This window comes from Hipposideros armiger, unplaced genomic scaffold, assembly GCF_001890085.2.
Source record: "Hipposideros armiger isolate ML-2016 unplaced genomic scaffold, ASM189008v1 scaffold_180, whole genome shotgun sequence".
NCBI classification, from domain to species: domain Eukaryota; kingdom Metazoa; phylum Chordata; class Mammalia; order Chiroptera; family Hipposideridae; genus Hipposideros; species Hipposideros armiger.
The window spans coordinates 2,429,607-2,452,099 of NW_017731530.1; the positions used below are offsets into that span (position 1 = coordinate 2,429,607).

At 32.1% G+C, this 22,493-nt stretch overlaps 1 protein-coding gene across 5 annotated transcripts in view; it reads right to left on the reverse strand.

Annotated features, from left to right (window-relative positions):
• Nucleotides 1–22,493, reverse strand: part of SNX14 (sorting nexin 14) — an 82,588-nt gene that overhangs the window by 33,827 nt on the left and 26,268 nt on the right. For 3 of the 5 annotated variants that reach the window (XM_019652478.1, XM_019652479.1, XM_019652477.1), the window contains exons 5-7: nucleotides 21,818–21,861; nucleotides 19,901–19,988; nucleotides 15,770–15,854 (exon numbers count right to left, since the gene is read on the reverse strand). In XM_019652478.1, the coding sequence (XP_019508023.1) occupies nucleotides 15,770–15,854; nucleotides 19,901–19,988; nucleotides 21,818–21,861 (217 nt within the window). Of the gene's footprint in view, nucleotides 1–8,726; nucleotides 8,842–8,940; nucleotides 9,022–9,130; nucleotides 9,176–9,908; nucleotides 9,985–10,955; nucleotides 11,113–15,769; nucleotides 15,855–19,900; nucleotides 19,989–21,817; nucleotides 21,862–22,493 lie in introns of all 5 variants that reach the window. The other 2 variants (XM_019652481.1, XM_019652480.1) reach the window with 1 other exon arrangement.

A 22,493-nucleotide genomic window follows, 5' to 3' on the forward strand; every position in this document is an offset into this window, starting at 1 on the left:
GACAGCAACTTGTCTGTTCCCCTTCCCCCAATTCCCCAGCGCTGTTCCCATCCCCCAATTCCCCAATAAAAACCTTTAAAAAAAAAAATCAAAAATTTTGCAATTTAGCTATAGTAATTCATAGCGAGAAATCTATAATTTTAAATGCCTATGTTAAGAAAGAAGACAAGCTGTACAAATTAATTATCAGTGCTTTCACCTTAAACCAGAAAAAGAAGTGCAAACTAGACTCAAGGTTAGTAAAAGAAAAGCAGAAAATCAGCAAATCAAAAATATTAATAAATCTGATAAACCCCTAGCAATATAGGTTAAGGAAAAGAAGGTTCAAATTACCAGTGGAGAGGGGCCATTACTATAGCTCCATAGTGAGGGAACATTAGGAATAACTTGGTGACAATATAACACATTACTGAAATGCACTAAAAGCTTTTGAAAAAATTCAATACCTATTCATGATAAAAATTCTCAGCAAAGCAGGAACAGAAGGAAACTTTCTCAGTCTGATAAAGGATAATCTAAAAAAAACCTCAAACTAATATACTTAATGGTGAAACACTAAATGATTTCCCCCTAAGATCATAAACAAAGCAAGGATGTCCCCTTTCACTACTTCAACTAAACAATGTAGTCATGGCCCCAGCCATTGCCAATAGGCAAGAAACAGGAAAAAAAAGCCATCAACATTATAAAGGAAAAGGTAAAACTGTATTCACAGATGACATGATTGTGTATGTAGAAAATCCTAAGGAAATCTACAAAAAAGCTACTAGAACTAATAAATGAATTTAGCTATGTCACAAGATATAAAGTCAATAATGTAAGAAATAAATTCTATTTCTGTATATTAGCAACAATTTAAAAAATTACTTTAAATACCATATGCAAATACATCCAAAAACATAAAGACCCAAATGAAAACTACAAAATATTACAGAGAGAAATTTAACAAGACTTAAATGAATGAAAAAAATGTAACATGTTCATGCATTGGAAATCTAAATACTGTTGAGATGTGAATAGTCTCCAAATTGATCTACAGATTCAACGCAGTTCAACCAAAAAATCCAAGCAGGCTTTTTTTTTTTGTGTGTGTGTGTGTGTGTGTGTGTGTGTGTGTGTATGGAAACTGGCAATCTGACTCTAAAATATATACAGAAAAGCAAAGAACCTAAAATAACCAGAACAATCTTGAAAAAGAACGAAACAGGAGGCCTTAGACCACCTGATTTTAAGACTTACTATATAGCCAAAGTTATCAAGACTACGGTATTGGCCAAAAAAAGAGACATATGGATCAACGGGAAAAAACAGAATCCAGAAATATACCCACAAATAAATGGTCAAATGATTTGACAAAGATGCCAAAGTCATTCAAAATGAGAAAGAAATGTCTCTTCAAAAAAAGGGTATTGGAAAAAATGGGTATTTTTTCCATACAGTAAAAAATAAACCTCCACTCCAACCTAATACCAACACAAAAATTATTTCAAGGTAGATCACAAACCTACATGTACAAAATAAACTATAATGCATCTAGAGAAAAACAGGCAAATATCTTGACTTAGAATAGGCAGAGATTACTTATGGAACTCTCAGAAAACACTAACCATAAAACTAAAAATAGATTATCTTGAATGTCATTAAAATCAAAAAGTTCTGTTCTGGGGCCGGCCGAGTGGCACGTTGGTTAAGAGCTGGCTTGGGACGCCAGAGGGCCCCGGTTCAGATGCCACATATGAGGGCCAGTGACACAGCCCTCCACAACTAAGATGCTGAACAACAGCTCAACCTGGAGATGGGCTGCCGTGAGTCACCGGCGATGGTGTAGGCTGCAACCCCTGTGGCAGTGGGTTGCCATGGGCTACCGTATGTAGCCAGCAGCCAGCATGAGCGGCCAGCAGCCACAGCGAGCAGCCGTCCAGAAGCCGGCGACTGATCTGCCTCTCCCGGGAAGAGTGCAATGATGGTGCCAACTTGGGCCAGTGAAGCAACGTCCTCCACAACTAGACCAAAGAACAAAACGACAGCAACTTGTCTGTTCCCCTTCCCCCAATTCCCCACCGCTGTTCCCATCCCCTCAATTCCCCAATAAAAATCTTTAAAAAAAAAAAAAAAAGTTCTGTTCATAAAAATACAATATTCAGAAAAAGACAAGCCATAATCTAGAAGAAAATATTAATAATACTTATATCTGACAAGAGATTTGTATTTAGAATATGTAGAGAACTCCTATAATTTAATGACAAAAAGAAAAACAATAAAAAGCAGGCAAAAGACTGAAATACTTCCATTGGAAGATATCTTCATAGCCAATAAGCATATATATAGTGTTCAGCGCCATTTGTCATTAGAGAAATGCAAATTAAAAGCAAACAATATATCACCATACACCCACTAGGCTGGCTAAAATTTTTTAAAATAAACACCACCAAATTTTAAAGATATAGAGCAATCAGAACATTCACAAATTGCTAAGGGGAATAAAATAGTACAATCAATTTGAAAACCAATATGGCAGTTTCTTATAAAATTAAACATGTATCTACTTTGTGACCCAGCAATTCTAGTTCTAAATATATGTCCAACAGATAGCCTTCTACAAGAATGTTCATAGCAACTTTATTCATAATAGCCCAAAAGTGGAAGCGGTCCAGATATCCATCTACAAGGAGAATGGATACAGAAACTATGGTATACTCATATAAAAGAATACTACTTAGCAATAAAATAGAGCAAACTACTCAGCTATACAACATGGATCAATCTTAAAAAGCATTACTCTGAATCCAGGAAGCTAAGCACAAAAGAGTACATACTATGTGATTCCTTTTATATAAGGAAATTAGGTAAGCCAAACTAACCTGTGGTGAGAGAAATGAGACCAGTGATTGCTTTAGCAAGAGTGGGAGCAAGGGTGGGTCGTTCGGGAAGGGCCCTAAAAAAACTTTCTGGAGTGATGGAAATGTTCTATATCTTGATAAAATTGTAGGTTATACAGATGTACAGATTTGTCAAAACTGATCAAACTGTTCATTTAAGTTCTATGAGTTGCATGTATAAATTATACTTAAATTTTTAAAAACTTGTATTTGAACAAGAAATTAGGTGCATTAAAAATAATCTTTTCATAGTCCATAAAGTCTCATAATCCAATAAAGCAAGATGTTATACAGCTTAAAATCAAAATAGAACATTTTTATACTTGATTGTTTAATCAAAACAATCCTGAACAAAAACTAAAGCAAAGTGCTACTGATAAAGGCTAATAATTGGGTCTTCAATATATTTTCATTACACTCAATTTTTAGTAGTGTTTTCTATTAAGAGGATTTGGTTGAAATCAGTCATAGATTATGTCCCAATCTAGAAAAGAGTGGATACTTGAGAGACAACTCATAGGTGCTCTTAGACTATCTGGTAAATGAAATTTAGTACAATGATAGATGACAACCATAGCATCAAATTTGATATAAATATTCAAATATATTAAAAAGTTTAAAAATGACTTTAGTAAAGTACACAGGTAAGCCTCACCCACAGTCAGACAAATTTGCAACACGTGCACTGCTCCTTCTTGTTTCAGAAAGTTCATAAAACGAAATAAGAGATCTTGTTGCTCTCTGATTTGCTTCAATTCTAACTTCAGCACCTAGACACAATATGGAAGAAGAGTCAGTTAAGGCTCTATAAATAGGTGATAACAATACTTATATCAAAAGTAGTGTAAGTTATTGTTGAAAATACTTACAGATGGCTTTTTATTTCTAGGTTCTGCAAATTTTTGCAAGAATGGAACCAAAGGGGAAGGCGGTTCAGTTGCTTTTTCAGGCTTTGAAGAAAGAGAATTAATTAATTCATTAAAACTATTATTTGATTTGACAGATATAAATCAAAATTCAATGCAATGTGAATTGTTTTGTAATATGTTCAATACTCACTGGGCTGTCATCTATGAAGATGATTAGCAAATGATTCACAGTATCCTAATGGAAAATCATAAATAAACACAAGTCAAAATAATTCCATTATTATATTCTGCCCAGAATTCTCAAAGCTTGTATATTATGAAAGTTTCTAGAAAAATGAAGAAACAAATTGAGCAGTGGCAAAGCATTGTACTTATGTAATACAGAGGGACTTTAAAACTCTACAATGCATGGTCTCACCTTTTGTGAAAATGAGCAAAGAAAAGTTATTCTGACTTTGGCATTTAAAATGTTTATAAAATATTTCTGTTTCTTCAAAATCTTACTGATCAAAAGCAAAAGCAACTCAAGTGTCTATCAATGGATGGATGAATAAACAAAATGTTTTATATACCTAAAATGGAATATTATTCAGGCTTGAAAAGGAAAGAAATTCTGACATATGCTACAACATGGGTGAACTTTGAAGACATTATGCTGAATGAAATAAGCCAGCAGCAAAAAAGACAAATACTGTATGATTCCACTTATATGAGGTACCTAGAATAGTCAAATTCAGAGACAAGAAGTAGAGTGGTGGTTGCCAGGGGTTGGGGGGAGGGAGGAATGAAGGAGTATTGTTTAATTGGTATATAGTTTCAGTTCTGTAAGATGAAGAGTTCTGGAGATGAGTAGTAGTGATGGTTGCTCAACATTATGAATGTACTTAATACAACTGAATTGTACATATAAAAACATTTAAGATGGTAAATTTTAACCACAATTAGAGAAAAAAATTTTTTAGTCTTACTGGATCAGCTAGGAAATCCAAAGAAGGAAGGAATATCGAACCAGAGAGGATCTCTCTTAAAAGTAAGGTCAGGGATCTGGAAAAATAAATAATGTTGTATATATTATATTTAGTGATTGACATCAGTTCTTACCTGGAGATCTTGTTAAAATGTAAACTATGATTCAGCAGGTCTGGGGTGTGCCCCAAGATTCTGCATTTCTAACAAGCTCCCAAGTAATGCTCATGCTACTAGTTCAGAGACCACACTTGGAGTCCTTAACTGGCTAAAAGAGAGTACTATTTAAGAAAAAAAAAAAAGCATTTCCTTAGCAGAAGGGACCTTGGTGAGCATTAGAAAACACGTCACACCTTATAATATTTAAAATGTTTAATATCTATTTAAATCAATATTTAAAACTAACATGTTTAATAGTATGCTTATTTTATAATTATAATATTTAGGTTAATATTATAATTTGTTTAAAATAAAAATATTTTCATTAAAATATTTAAAATCAAGATAAAATTTTAATTTTTTAGTAAAAATTTTAAATAAGTAATATTTAAAGTACAGCCATAAAATAAGCCATGGTTTCTCTTCTAAGGATTATTAGGGTAACAGTAATGACATTACTTTATGGAATAATCTAAACATATTCCTGCCAGAATGAGAGAGGATGGACCAAATGATCTCTAATTAGTCTTCCAGGTGGATATCCTAAAACCCACACTTGTTCACATTGCATCAAAACGCACGTCTTTAAAAAGAACGCCATGGAAGTAACAAAGTATAATGATCTCAAATAAGAAAATTAATTTTATTCATATATATCTCTGATTTCCCAGGATCAATTTCCAAGAAAAAATTCTAATGAACACAATATATCACAAGTACTTAGCACCTAAAATGGCATTTTAAGACCTGATAATTATATTTCTTAAATGAAAAATTATTCACATGACAGGCTAACCTCAAATTTCAGTGTACTATTATGATCAAGAATAGCAATATACATATGGCATGATATGCAAATACTGCTATGACATTTTCCAGTCTATTTATACCTGCAGTCTGTTGCTTTAGGTGGCAAAACATAAGGAAAAAGTAGTTCAGTGAGTTTCCTTAAATAGTGTAATTCATCTCTTCGACTCCTCAAGGCCACATGAAGCTCTGGACCATATTCTTCTAAAGCAGCTTGCTGTAAAAACTCTGTATTTTCCACTATTAAGTAGAGATAAAAAGTAAATACTGAAAGAAGTTAATAACATTAAATAACTTCAGTCGTTTCTACTAACAAACAGGAAATCATTTAATGTAGTCATTCCTTTCCTAGCCCTCCTTTCTTTCCAATATGTATTCTACTGGGAAATTTTTCACAAACAGGATATAAAGAAAGTAATTTTCCTCTTGGTTGGTAGTTTTAAAATTTTGAAATAAAAAGACCCTTTCCTCCTTGGCAAACAAGACTTTAAACTCATGTCACTACTTTACAAATCATATTAAACAAAAGCAAATTTTTTTTAAAAGTGGAAAAACTACAGAAAACATCTTCTAGCACACACACAAAGCTTTTATTGTCAGATATTACATCTTGTTCATCCTCTGCAAATACAGGGGAAAAAAACAAACCCTTCTTAAAATTCTTTGTTGCCTCTGATTTTACTTCAAAATCATTCAGATAACCTTCTAGAGCAACTATGGTACAGAAACTGGCTTCCTTGGTTAAATTCTGTATCTTCTGCCCAGAGGATAGATAAGCACATAAGAGGTACAGAACTGTATAAGGTGGAATACCATGATCAGATAGGTTATTTAATAAATGTTAACTACTGATAAGTTATATTAACAGAAAGTTTTCTAAAAGACCAAGCACTAAACTAATATTTTAAAGATTAAAAGTAACAATATTGCTACTCCTTTTTACAGACCTCAAAAGACTAGGAGAAAAACAAGTCATGCTTTCCCCTACCTGAATTCTGTGCCAAGTTTTAAAATCATGGAGTCTGTGAAGAGAATCTTAACCCTAATTCAACAGCATTTATTTTTGACTATTTACTTCTATTTTTTTTTAAAGATTTTTTTATTGGGGAATTGGGGGAAGGGGAACAGACAAGTTGCTGTCCTTTTGTTCTTCAGTCTAGTTGTGGAAGACGCTGCTTCACTGGTTCAAGCTGGCACCATCATTGCACTCCTCCCAGGCGCGGGCAGATCAGTCGCCAGCTTCTGGACGGCCGCTCACTGCGGCTGCTGGCCGCTCACGCTGGCTGCTGGCCACTCACGGCAGCCCATGGCAACCCATCTGCCGTCGCCGGCGACTCACGGCAGCCCAGCTCCAGGTCAAGCTGCCGTTCAGCATCTTAGCTGTGGAGGGCAGTGTCACTGGCCCTCATATGTGGGATCCGAACCNCCGTCCAGAAGCCGGCGACTGATCTGCCTCTCCCGGGAAGAGTGCAATGATGGTGCCAACTTGGGCCAGTGAAGCAACGTCCTCCACAACTAGACCAAAGAACAAAACGACAGCAACTTGTCTGTTCCCCTTCCCCCAATTCCCCACCGCTGTTCCCATCCCCTCAATTCCCCAATAAAAATCTTTAAAAAAAAAAAAAAAAGTTCTGTTCATAAAAATACAATATTCAGAAAAAGACAAGCCATAATCTAGAAGAAAATATTAATAATACTTATATCTGACAAGAGATTTGTATTTAGAATATGTAGAGAACTCCTATAATTTAATGACAAAAAGAAAAACAATAAAAAGCAGGCAAAAGACTGAAATACTTCCATTGGAAGATATCTTCATAGCCAATAAGCATATATATAGTGTTCAGCGCCATTTGTCATTAGAGAAATGCAAATTAAAAGCAAACAATATATCACCATACACCCACTAGGCTGGCTAAAATTTTTTAAAATAAACACCACCAAATTTTAAAGATATAGAGCAATCAGAACATTCACAAATTGCTAAGGGGAATAAAATAGTACAATCAATTTGAAAACCAATATGGCAGTTTCTTATAAAATTAAACATGTATCTACTTTGTGACCCAGCAATTCTAGTTCTAAATATATGTCCAACAGATAGCCTTCTACAAGAATGTTCATAGCAACTTTATTCATAATAGCCCAAAAGTGGAAGCGGTCCAGATATCCATCTACAAGGAGAATGGATACAGAAACTATGGTATACTCATATAAAAGAATACTACTTAGCAATAAAATAGAGCAAACTACTCAGCTATACAACATGGATCAATCTTAAAAAGCATTACTCTGAATCCAGGAAGCTAAGCACAAAAGAGTACATACTATGTGATTCCTTTTATATAAGGAAATTAGGTAAGCCAAACTAACCTGTGGTGAGAGAAATGAGACCAGTGATTGCTTTAGCAAGAGTGGGAGCAAGGGTGGGTCGTTCGGGAAGGGCCCTAAAAAAACTTTCTGGAGTGATGGAAATGTTCTATATCTTGATAAAATTGTAGGTTATACAGATGTACAGATTTGTCAAAACTGATCAAACTGTTCATTTAAGTTCTATGAGTTGCATGTATAAATTATACTTAAATTTTTAAAAACTTGTATTTGAACAAGAAATTAGGTGCATTAAAAATAATCTTTTCATAGTCCATAAAGTCTCATAATCCAATAAAGCAAGATGTTATACAGCTTAAAATCAAAATAGAACATTTTTATACTTGATTGTTTAATCAAAACAATCCTGAACAAAAACTAAAGCAAAGTGCTACTGATAAAGGCTAATAATTGGGTCTTCAATATATTTTCATTACACTCAATTTTTAGTAGTGTTTTCTATTAAGAGGATTTGGTTGAAATCAGTCATAGATTATGTCCCAATCTAGAAAAGAGTGGATACTTGAGAGACAACTCATAGGTGCTCTTAGACTATCTGGTAAATGAAATTTAGTACAATGATAGATGACAACCATAGCATCAAATTTGATATAAATATTCAAATATATTAAAAAGTTTAAAAATGACTTTAGTAAAGTACACAGGTAAGCCTCACCCACAGTCAGACAAATTTGCAACACGTGCACTGCTCCTTCTTGTTTCAGAAAGTTCATAAAACGAAATAAGAGATCTTGTTGCTCTCTGATTTGCTTCAATTCTAACTTCAGCACCTAGACACAATATGGAAGAAGAGTCAGTTAAGGCTCTATAAATAGGTGATAACAATACTTATATCAAAAGTAGTGTAAGTTATTGTTGAAAATACTTACAGATGGCTTTTTATTTCTAGGTTCTGCAAATTTTTGCAAGAATGGAACCAAAGGGGAAGGCGGTTCAGTTGCTTTTTCAGGCTTTGAAGAAAGAGAATTAATTAATTCATTAAAACTATTATTTGATTTGACAGATATAAATCAAAATTCAATGCAATGTGAATTGTTTTGTAATATGTTCAATACTCACTGGGCTGTCATCTATGAAGATGATTAGCAAATGATTCACAGTATCCTAATGGAAAATCATAAATAAACACAAGTCAAAATAATTCCATTATTATATTCTGCCCAGAATTCTCAAAGCTTGTATATTATGAAAGTTTCTAGAAAAATGAAGAAACAAATTGAGCAGTGGCAAAGCATTGTACTTATGTAATACAGAGGGACTTTAAAACTCTACAATGCATGGTCTCACCTTTTGTGAAAATGAGCAAAGAAAAGTTATTCTGACTTTGGCATTTAAAATGTTTATAAAATATTTCTGTTTCTTCAAAATCTTACTGATCAAAAGCAAAAGCAACTCAAGTGTCTATCAATGGATGGATGAATAAACAAAATGTTTTATATACCTAAAATGGAATATTATTCAGGCTTGAAAAGGAAAGAAATTCTGACATATGCTACAACATGGGTGAACTTTGAAGACATTATGCTGAATGAAATAAGCCAGCAGCAAAAAAGACAAATACTGTATGATTCCACTTATATGAGGTACCTAGAATAGTCAAATTCAGAGACAAGAAGTAGAGTGGTGGTTGCCAGGGGTTGGGGGGAGGGAGGAATGAAGGAGTATTGTTTAATTGGTATATAGTTTCAGTTCTGTAAGATGAAGAGTTCTGGAGATGAGTAGTAGTGATGGTTGCTCAACATTATGAATGTACTTAATACAACTGAATTGTACATATAAAAACATTTAAGATGGTAAATTTTAACCACAATTAGAGAAAAAAATTTTTTAGTCTTACTGGATCAGCTAGGAAATCCAAAGAAGGAAGGAATATCGAACCAGAGAGGATCTCTCTTAAAAGTAAGGTCAGGGATCTGGAAAAATAAATAATGTTGTATATATTATATTTAGTGATTGACATCAGTTCTTACCTGGAGATCTTGTTAAAATGTAAACTATGATTCAGCAGGTCTGGGGTGTGCCCCAAGATTCTGCATTTCTAACAAGCTCCCAAGTAATGCTCATGCTACTAGTTCAGAGACCACACTTGGAGTCCTTAACTGGCTAAAAGAGAGTACTATTTAAGAAAAAAAAAAAAGCATTTCCTTAGCAGAAGGGACCTTGGTGAGCATTAGAAAACACGTCACACCTTATAATATTTAAAATGTTTAATATCTATTTAAATCAATATTTAAAACTAACATGTTTAATAGTATGCTTATTTTATAATTATAATATTTAGGTTAATATTATAATTTGTTTAAAATAAAAATATTTTCATTAAAATATTTAAAATCAAGATAAAATTTTAATTTTTTAGTAAAAATTTTAAATAAGTAATATTTAAAGTACAGCCATAAAATAAGCCATGGTTTCTCTTCTAAGGATTATTAGGGTAACAGTAATGACATTACTTTATGGAATAATCTAAACATATTCCTGCCAGAATGAGAGAGGATGGACCAAATGATCTCTAATTAGTCTTCCAGGTGGATATCCTAAAACCCACACTTGTTCACATTGCATCAAAACGCACGTCTTTAAAAAGAACGCCATGGAAGTAACAAAGTATAATGATCTCAAATAAGAAAATTAATTTTATTCATATATATCTCTGATTTCCCAGGATCAATTTCCAAGAAAAAATTCTAATGAACACAATATATCACAAGTACTTAGCACCTAAAATGGCATTTTAAGACCTGATAATTATATTTCTTAAATGAAAAATTATTCACATGACAGGCTAACCTCAAATTTCAGTGTACTATTATGATCAAGAATAGCAATATACATATGGCATGATATGCAAATACTGCTATGACATTTTCCAGTCTATTTATACCTGCAGTCTGTTGCTTTAGGTGGCAAAACATAAGGAAAAAGTAGTTCAGTGAGTTTCCTTAAATAGTGTAATTCATCTCTTCGACTCCTCAAGGCCACATGAAGCTCTGGACCATATTCTTCTAAAGCAGCTTGCTGTAAAAACTCTGTATTTTCCACTATTAAGTAGAGATAAAAAGTAAATACTGAAAGAAGTTAATAACATTAAATAACTTCAGTCGTTTCTACTAACAAACAGGAAATCATTTAATGTAGTCATTCCTTTCCTAGCCCTCCTTTCTTTCCAATATGTATTCTACTGGGAAATTTTTCACAAACAGGATATAAAGAAAGTAATTTTCCTCTTGGTTGGTAGTTTTAAAATTTTGAAATAAAAAGACCCTTTCCTCCTTGGCAAACAAGACTTTAAACTCATGTCACTACTTTACAAATCATATTAAACAAAAGCAAATTTTTTTTAAAAGTGGAAAAACTACAGAAAACATCTTCTAGCACACACACAAAGCTTTTATTGTCAGATATTACATCTTGTTCATCCTCTGCAAATACAGGGGAAAAAAACAAACCCTTCTTAAAATTCTTTGTTGCCTCTGATTTTACTTCAAAATCATTCAGATAACCTTCTAGAGCAACTATGGTACAGAAACTGGCTTCCTTGGTTAAATTCTGTATCTTCTGCCCAGAGGATAGATAAGCACATAAGAGGTACAGAACTGTATAAGGTGGAATACCATGATCAGATAGGTTATTTAATAAATGTTAACTACTGATAAGTTATATTAACAGAAAGTTTTCTAAAAGACCAAGCACTAAACTAATATTTTAAAGATTAAAAGTAACAATATTGCTACTCCTTTTTACAGACCTCAAAAGACTAGGAGAAAAACAAGTCATGCTTTCCCCTACCTGAATTCTGTGCCAAGTTTTAAAATCATGGAGTCTGTGAAGAGAATCTTAACCCTAATTCAACAGCATTTATTTTTGACTATTTACTTCTATTTTTTTTTAAAGATTTTTTTATTGGGGAATTGGGGGAAGGGGAACAGACAAGTTGCTGTCCTTTCGTTCAGCATCTTAGCTGTGGAGGGCAGTGTCACTGGCCCTCATATGTGGGATCCGAACCAGGGCCCTCTGGCATCCCAAGCCAACTCTCAACCAACGGGCCACTCGGCCGGCCCTACTTACTTCTATTTTTATTGAAAGAGAATGCAAGCACATTTACAAAATAGCCAACATATGCATTGTAATGTTGTGAGTGCAAAGAAGGTAAATGAAGGCTATCTGCACCTGAGGTGCAAAAGCAGGATTTGCAAAGAAGGGCTTAGTTTTTATAAGACATGCATTTTATTTTACAATCATGCAATTATTGGTCAGGCATTTCTCTCCAAGAATGCTTTGGGGTTCAGATCTTATAAAAATTTATATTATGAGCAGGGATTTAAAATAAGAAGACTAAGCTATGCTAAATCTCAGCTCTACTTCATTACTAATATGATCTTGAACAAATGATATAATCCTTTTGAGCCTCAGTTTCCACATCAGTAGTTATTAAATAGTTATTAACACTGAAAAGTTGTCATGAAAAATGTCCAAGTAGTTATAATATCTGGTGTGATTAAGCATTCACACATAACATAAATTAAATCACTAGATTAGAATCTATTCAACATCTGTCAAACATAAGAGATTTTTGTAGTTCTAGGTAATGAGAAAATAAAGGAATCAGGCAAAAGATAAAAAGAATACAGAAGAAACCTTAATTGGGAATATAAGCAAAATATAGATGCTGGAAAATAGAGAATGGATTAATCCCCACTAATCACGGGTATATCTACTGCTTAACCAGTCAGCAGTTTTCAGACCAGAAAAGAAAAAGTCCCCAGAATCCACGACAAAGATATCTTCAAGATGAAGACTGGATAAAGGTCTTTCTGAACTATTATTATTAAATTTAAATTAAACCAATGCTTCTAATATATATATATATAGTTAACATTTCTGAGGGCCATGGAAGTACTTACATAGATAGAAAACTTCTACATAATCCCTATTCTCAAGTGGAAGATTAAGGAAAGAACACTAAGAGAGAAGGATGAATATGAATGAAGAGATGAACCTTTATATCCTGAGTTATGCACAACTGTGTGGTCAAAGAATTTAGAAAATAAATTCATGCACTAAAGAAATAAAAAAATCAGGGCCATCCGAGTGGCTCAGTTGGTTAAGAGCTCACTAAAGAGTTTGAGCTCTGAGCAACAGCGGTTCGATTCATGGCCTGAGCTGAGCTGCTGATGCTCAGCTAAAAAAAAAAAAGAAAAAAATGAAATAAAAAAATAAAAAATCTGAAAATCATTTTTACAAGTTTATCTAATTTACTGTCATAATATTTAGAACACTAGGACCTTTGGATAAAATAAGAGTTCTCCTAATTTTTTTGCCTTTTAATTATATGGATTTCATTAATTATAATGTTATTAATGAATCCAATCTAGCACTGAATTGGGATTTCCTAATTGAGAACCATTTTTACATGAATAGTAGCAAATTAACAACTCCTACCTTGCAAAGACTCAACGATGAATTTCAGTCAAACTGGTGTGTGTGTGTGTGTGTGTGTGTGTGTGTGTGTGTGTGTGTGTAATACATACATACAAGTGTATACCATCATTCTAATAGAGACAAAATAATTTGGAGATTTTATTAAACTGGTCAATTCAACTAAAAATAAAAAGATGACTCCATTTACTCATAGTCTGAGTTCGAAGTGTTTGTCTTTAGAACAAAATAGAGACTACATTAAAAAAATACTTTCCCACACAAAAACCTACACACAAATGTTTATAGCTTTATTCAATTGCCAAAATTTGGAAGCAACCAAGATGTCCTTCAACAGGTAAATATACAAAATGCGGTACATCAATTGTATAAAATGGAATATGAGCAATAAAAAGAAATGAGCTACCAAGCCATGAAAAGACATGGAGGAGCCTTAAATGCATATTTCTAAGAAAGAAGCCAGTCTGAAAAGGCTACCATATGATGCCAGCTACATGACATTCTAGAAAAGGCAAAACTGTAGAGACAGGTTGCCAGGGGTTCACAAAGAAAGGAGAGTGGTATGAACAGATAAAATGATTTTTAGGACACTGAAACTATTCAGTATGATATTGTAATGGTGGATAGATGGCATCATGCAATTTGTCAAAACCCATAGAATGTACAGTTTTAAAAAGAGTAAACCCTAATGAAAACTATAGGCTTTAGTTAATAATAACATATTGTTATTGGTATATCAATTGTAGCAAATGTACCAACTAAGGCAAGATGTTAGTAATAGGGGAAGTGGGGGGGACAGATGGGAACACTATACTTTCTACTCAATTTTTCTGTAAACTTAAAACTTCTCTAATAAACGAAATTTACTAATAAAAAAACTACTTTTCCTATATCTTTACAGTAAAGTAGCCTTAACAAAATGATGACAACAAAGTTACTATCTTCTGTTTTTGCCAGTAACAAGATTATTTGCCAGTAATAATTTTAAAAGTTAACTTTTTTATTTAACAATTAAATTACATATATTCAAACTCTTCCACTTTTTAACATTGTTGAAGAAAAACAATTTAGTTGTTATAGCATTATAAGATGAACACAAAAAAGAACTTTAAATATATAATTTGAAATGCTTCTCATATGTGAAGAATTATTCATAGTAAAGAACAAATAAACTAGTAATTTAATTTAATTTCAACTCTGCCTAGAACATAATTTCCCCAAATGTACTCTGATTATATCCATTGATATTATGAAGAAGGGAAAACTGGTTCCATGTGCAAGTGAGTTTGGGAATGTGCTGGGTCAAACAAAGTTAAAGCTATTCTTTGCTAAATACTACTCAGAGATTCTGGTATGCTAGTACTTACTGGGAATTTCCAGAAGGGGAATACAATACGTAGTAATTACCACAAAATATGACCATGAAACCTCTTCTACATGGTCATCTTACATATAGTATTCTGCAGAACATACTAAGGAAACACTGACAAAGAATACCAAATGCAAACACAAGGAAAATCAGTTTGGCAAAGAACCAAGTAGAGTATACAAGTAATTTTGTTAAAAAGGAACATTTCAGCTTGATCTATGAGCAAGAAAATTCCCAAAAGAAGATTTCATTTGTTGAACTGGAAAAAATTTGCTGAACATATGCTATGTGCAAATCATGACATTATAAAAGCCAAGTCACACTTGAGAAAATGGAAATAGGTCATCCTGACTAAAGCATAATACACAGTGAAAGACAAGAGTAGATTAAAATATTTGACTAGATAGGGAAGGATTTAAATATACAGGTTAAACTCTCTGGCAGTTATTAATTTTTGTTTAGTAAGGAGATAACATATTAAGAATTGTGAAATTAACAGAGTAGCAGTATACAGGATGGGCAGTATATAAGATATGTAGTATATAGGATAGACAAAAACTGTTGAAATTGTCAAGGAGAAAGGGGAAAGAGATTAAGGTATACCTCAAAGGAAGTAATAAAGGCAATAGATCAGCATTACAAAAAAAAGACAAGAGTAATCAACAATATATCTAAAAGTAACTAACTGTATTTTAATTTTCATAGATTCTTGAGTTTTCACAATCACTGATATGGTTAACTACTGAAAAGGATTTCAGTTTAAAAGAATACTCTCACAGAATTTGTGAACACATCAGTTAGTGTATCAACATTCATACTTAAGATATTTAAGGTGAAAGTTGGTGTATAAAAAAACATCACTCAAACTTTGTAGTAGAAAACGGTATTACCTTTCTTACTGGCTTTAACTATCACTTCTATATGCTTCATTGCTGCTTTTAATAGTTTCTTGGTTATAATAGATGGAATATCCACCTAGAAAAAAATTCAAGATTAAAATAAAACTTTTAAAAGAATTATCACTAAGTTACAATGGCAGGAACACTATATATATTTAAGATATTGGAATATATAGTCTTAAAAATTAGAGTTATTATTTGGAATCTTTCAAAAATATAATTTAAAAGCATTTTATATTCTTGGATCATACTGTAACTTTAGAGAATTTTTCTACCCTGGTAATGAAAATATCTTAATATGCATACACTATATACTAAATTTCTCACAAAATAATCTTTATTCATGACATTTCTTTAATGTGTTTGTTTTAAATGCATTCAAGAAAAAACTCTCAAATAACATCCCTTTGAGACTATAAATTTGTGTTTACTAAGGTTACTTGAAAATGCACTTTTTCATTCAGCTTACAAGATAAATCCTGGTTTTAGGATATACTAAAGCATTCTATTTTGCAATAATATTAAGTTTAATCATTTCCCACAGACATTTTTCAACTTAAAGGCTAGAAATTGTAGTGACAATGTTAGGATAGTGAGAGAGGGTTGAGGGCTTATATGTACACACATAAAAAAGACAAAATAAATAAATAAATAAACAAACAAAAACAAACTACTAAAAGTAAATTTGCAAATAAATCACTAAAAAGTACATTTATTGGACTCTGACAGGCTTATCTTCCACCACAAAACTCAACATATTCTATTTTTTCTTTATCAAAGGCGTGAGAAAATTGCATCACAATAGTGTTAAGTTTTGTGTTAACTTTTCAATTCTTTTAAAATTTCATATAACGAAAAGAAAAAACTCACAGGCTGATAAATCTAATAAGCACGATGGATCACAAACCCCCAATTTTTAGTGATTTCCTAATAAAACCCAGAGCAGTTTACAGATATCTTTTGGCTACATAAGATCAAGCACGTTCAATAAGAGGGGTTATTTCTGCTAGTAGTATGACTTGTTGCAAAATAACATTACTCTTCATTTATCCCTGGCCTCTTGGTACGCAATGATTATAAATTATTCTCTTATTTATCAAATAAACATGTTTTAGTTATCAAACATTTTATAAAAATCTTGTCTTCTGACAACATTCATGAAAATTTTCATATGTTAAGTTTCATTTTAGAGGCTTTATATTTTAGGTCTGAATCAAAATGATAAAATAATGGGTTTGTCACTAAACTTTGATTAAAAAACAACAAAACAACTGTGGACCTTAAATGTTTCTTTGTTTTCATTATCCCCAAAATGCCTATTTACATCATTCAGGCAACTGTATGAGGATAGAACATTGTACTAGGAATAAGATGATCCAGGCCTAATCCTTTGCCTATTAACTATCTCTGACACTTTGACAAAGTTACTTTCTATAAAATGGATATGATAATGACCCATTTATCTCCCCAGAATAGTTACAGATAAAAGACAGAATAGACAGAATAACAATCCAGAAAATGGAAGAAAATATTTGCAAATCATGTATCTGATAAATTACTTGTGTACAGAATACATAATGAACACTTACAACTCAATAATAAAAAAGACGAAAACCCAGTTAAAAGGTGGGCAAACGATATGAATAGACACTTCTCCTATAAAAGATACACAAATGGCCAATAAGCATGTGAAAAGATGCTCAACATCAATAGTCATCAGGGAAATGCAAATGAAAACCACAATGAGATACTGATTCACACCCACTACCATGGTTAGAATCAAAACAGTGAGAGAACAAGAAGTTCTGGCAAGGATGTGGAGAAATCAGAACCCTCATACACTGCTGGTGGGAATGTAAAATGGTGCAGCCACTTTGGAAAGCAGTCTAACAGTTCCTCAAAAAGTTAAATACAGTTACCATTTGACCTAGCAATTACAATCCTATGTATATACCTGAGACAAATAAAAACGTATATCTCCTCCCCAAAAGTAAAAAGTTTGCACATAAATGCTATGTGAACATTACTCATAACAGCCAAAAAGTGGAAACAATCCAAAGGTCCATCAACTGATTGATGAATAAACAAAATGTGGCATATTCGTACAACGTAATATGATTCAGACACAAAAAAGAACGAAGTACTGATACGCGCTACAAAATGACAACATTAATAAACCTTGAAAACATTATGCTAAGTGAAAGTAACCAGTCACAAAAGGCCACATATTATATGTGGCCATTTATATGAAATGTCCAGAATAGACAACTCTATAGAGACAGAAAATAGTCTGGTGGCTGGCTAAGTCTAAGAGAATGGAGGAACAGTGGTTTATGGCTAAAGAGTGAGAGGTCTCTTTTTGGATGATAAAAATGTTCTAAAATTGATTGTGGTGATGGTTGCATAACTCAGGGAACATTCTAAAAACCACTGAATTGTACACCTTAAATAAGTGAATTGTACAGTATATAAAGTATATCTCAATAAAGCTGCTACCAAAAAAATACGAATAGCACACTCCCAAGTATGAGGTGCAGTAATTTTAAAATCATTAGGCTAAAAAAAATAAAATAAAAAAATTTAAAAAATAAATAAAATCATTAGGCTATCTCAAAGCCTAGATTGGAGAGTTGTTCTATTAACTAATACCTATACATGAATTCACTGTAAATGAGTTAAGCTTATTGATCAATTAACTTTATTGACTTACTTTAAGTTATAGTTTAAATGGTTCATCATCAACCAATTGATATTTCTTACTAAATCTTTTATTCCACTTAAACTGTCGACTGAGATAATTGCCTTGGAACCTTTTTAAAATAATATGATTAATGATTATCAACTTTTTTCTATTTACAAAAATGACAAATGCTCAATGCAAAAGAAAAAAAAAAGGTGAACAGAAAGAAATTCATGGAAAGAATCAAAATGCCAGCATCAACTCACCACTGTAAGAATTAACAGTGATAAGGATATATATGAGCTTAATATACATATTAACAAGCTTTAATATGTGAGCTTTGTTTTCAAAGTGGAAAAATCACACATGTATTATTTTCCAGCCTCTTCCACTTGAGTATATAAGATAATTTCCCATGATAAGAAGTACTATTGGACAAAATGACTTTCCATGGGTGCATAGGATTTTATAGCTGGCCATGTATTACATTTAATTAACCAACAATCCAGATCATCAAATAAACATCAGTTTTTCATTATACAGCAATGAATTTTCAAACATACATTTTTACATAAACTCTGTGATTATTTCTTTAAAATATATTATCAAAAAATGGAATTAAATTTGGGAATATAAACATTTTTAAGTCTTTTAATAAAGATTACCAAACTACCTTACATTGTTAAAAGTTATACCAGTTTGGATTCGTACTTGCTTTGCCTATTTCTCCACCATCAACATTACTAGATATTATCATTCTGTTTTATCTTTCCCAATCTGATAGGCAAGAAAATAGTATCTTATCAAAAATCTCTATTTATTTGATGTGAGACAACATAGTTTCAAGTATTCATTGGCCATTTTATATTTTTCTTTTGTGAATTGCTCAGTCATTTTTTGTAATTTTTTTTCCACAGTGATTGACTATATTGTTCATTTTTTGAATTGGTATACATACATTTAACAAGATTTATCTTTATTTTCTTTATTAATGGCAGAGATATTTTAAGCCAAGTTACTGACAATAAGTTCAATTCTACTGAATTGACAAGACTGTAGAAAAGTATGTGCATCTATAGCCAACACACTGTTAAGTATATCTATAGGCGAAGACCCAAACATACACAAACTATGGCCCCCAATTTTTTTAAAAATAGATCATAATCATTACCATTTACACAGTAAATTCATCGAACTGAAATGTGCCTGTTTTTCTCATAGTTGTCTTTTTATTTCTAATTGCCACAAACTAAGATATCCATGCATTAAAGTGAAACTGATCAATGAATCAAAAGTAATCCATTCATTTTTTAATCTAAAACAAATGAAAAGTGAAGAAAAAAAAACAAATACAATACAGGGCAAAGTAAATATAAGATTTTAAAAACTCTCTTTAGTAATGATAAGACCTCAAATTCCAATTTCTCATCATAAATATATACCTTGTGAATCCTTCGAATTAAGACAGATGCAAAAAACCGTAATGTAATCCTCAGTTCATCAACAAAGGACTCATCATCTGTTACATCCCTTCAATTGAGAAAACAAGCATTTAGATTCAGAAAAATAATATACAACTTCACCTTCTAGAAACCAAGGAAAGTCTAGAGCTTCCTCTTTTTTCCATTTACTTATGCTATTTTTCTTTTGTGTCTTAGCAAATAATTAATTACATTACAGAAGACAGAACTGTATATAGAAGAAAATAAACATCTCCCATAATTCTAGTACCAAGACATAATTACTATTAACTAAATTGTAGTATATATTTATTTTCCTGTAGATATCCACATGTACGTAGTCATATTTTCATAATACTAAGATCATTTTCTAAGATCAAAGAAATTTCTAAGAAACAAAACAAAGAATAATTTTGGAAAAGCAATAGAATTGAAATACAAAATTTTAAATTAGCTTAAAGTATTTATAAATTAATAACACAAACTCATTCCAAAAGTTTAAAAAAAAAGTGTTGTATTTGAAAAAGAACAAACTGAAATTCAAATGTTTTTAAACAGAAATTTTGACAACCTTCTTCTGAGGAGCTACTTTTCATTTTCCTGAGGTCTTGAGGTCCCTAGAAGAATTAGGACACTTCCCTAATCAAAGCAAGAAAGAAAGGTATGTATAATGGTGATATCCTGAACTTGAAGATTGTGCTAACTGTTAAGTCCCTTGGTAGAAAAACGAAGATAATTTTATCATCCATGCTTCCCACTATTAACCCCAGGGAAGGGTTATGACAGCATCAATAGCTATGCTAAGGAAAAAAACCACATTCTTTAACATTTAGAAATACAGCCAGATTTTATGTCTAAAGAGTAATAATGTGGGGAGGGGTGTGGGGCGCGAGAGTCTTTACAACAGGGTTTATTTTACAAAAGGCCCCACCATTAGCTTTACTTAAATGGCAAATGTCCCATATTTAAGACAGAATCCTACATAAAAAATTAATTTAAATGGCTTTTCAGGAAAATATGGCATATAAACTGAATATTAAATTTGATTTAAGACACTACAGATCAATTCAACTATTAGCATTTTTTTAATTAGAAAATTCAAAATATACTGAATCAATATAAAATTAGAGTAGATATCATTAAATATTACATCTATAAGTCATATAGGTATAAGTGTTCAAATACATAAATACCTGACACTTAATGTAAGGAAACATATATGTATTTATTAAATGATATAACTTAGATTTATAATTCTCAAAGTATATATATATTTTCAGATCTAAGAGTATTTTCTATATTCATCAAGGTAGAGGGCACTTGTATATTCACAGCAGATACCAAAAACAAAGTTATCTTGAAAAAAAACTTAATATTCCAGGAAAATTATATTAAAATTATCTTTCAATTTAATGAAACATCTGAATATAAATTTTTCCTCTAAATGTGCAATGATTTCAAATGTACAAAGTGTTTACAAAATATTAAATCATTACATTTAAGAGTGATAAAAAATTCTGGAAGTTACTTTTCTTTCAAAAACCAGCCTAGGCTTTTTTCCTCTTTGCTATCACTAAATTGTTAATTGATTGCTGTATTAATGGTTCTTAACAGGGGCCAATTATGCCCCCCAGGTAACATCTGGCACTCTCTAAAGACACTTTTGGTGGTCACAACTAGGGGTGGAGGAGGTGATACTAGCACCTCCCTGGGAAAAGGCCAGGGATGCTGCTAAATATCCTATAATGCATTGTATCTCACAACAAAGAATTACTTGGCCTAAAATGTCCATTACGCAAAATTGAGAAATCCTGGCCTACACTAAAAACCCATCATTGGCACGCTTCACTTAATGGTATTCACTATATTAAAGAAAAAGGCATTATAGAAAGAACATACCTGTACCATGGATAAACAAAGTTTTCCAACACTAATTCAAGGACCTGCATAAAAATCAGTTTTAAAGAAAATTAAATTAATTAACTATTTCTGGGAAAATAAACTACTATTAAGTAATATACAATATTACCAAGAACCAATTTTATTAGCCCAATTATTAACATCATGGATATGATAAAATGCATGTCAGTCTTACTTGGTTGTTGCAATAATCAAAGAGAACATATCAGAGAACACTTTGAAAACCATAAAACTCCATAAAAAAGAAAAATTACTATTAGAATGACACACGCATTTCTAACAAGTCCCATTTAAAAAACAAACAAACAACAACAACAAAAAACTAAATTGTTTCTGACTCTGAAGCTTCACTGAACCAAGAAAGTTCTTTGGAAAGAAGGGAAATAATAGGCTAGTCTTTTGTATTCTTAACTCTTTCTGTAAGTCAGTATTCCCAGAATAGTATGAAGAAACAAGTAGATAAGACTTTAAAATGGGGTCCAGTGTAACTTCTTGCTTCCCTTGTCATATACTAACTGCCCGTATATGCCTGGATTTACTTCTGGGCTTGCTATTCTGTTCCATTGATCTATATGCCTATTTTTATGCCAATACCATATTGTTTTGATTACTGTGGCCTTGTAGTACGTCCTAATGTCTGGAAGCGTGATCCCCC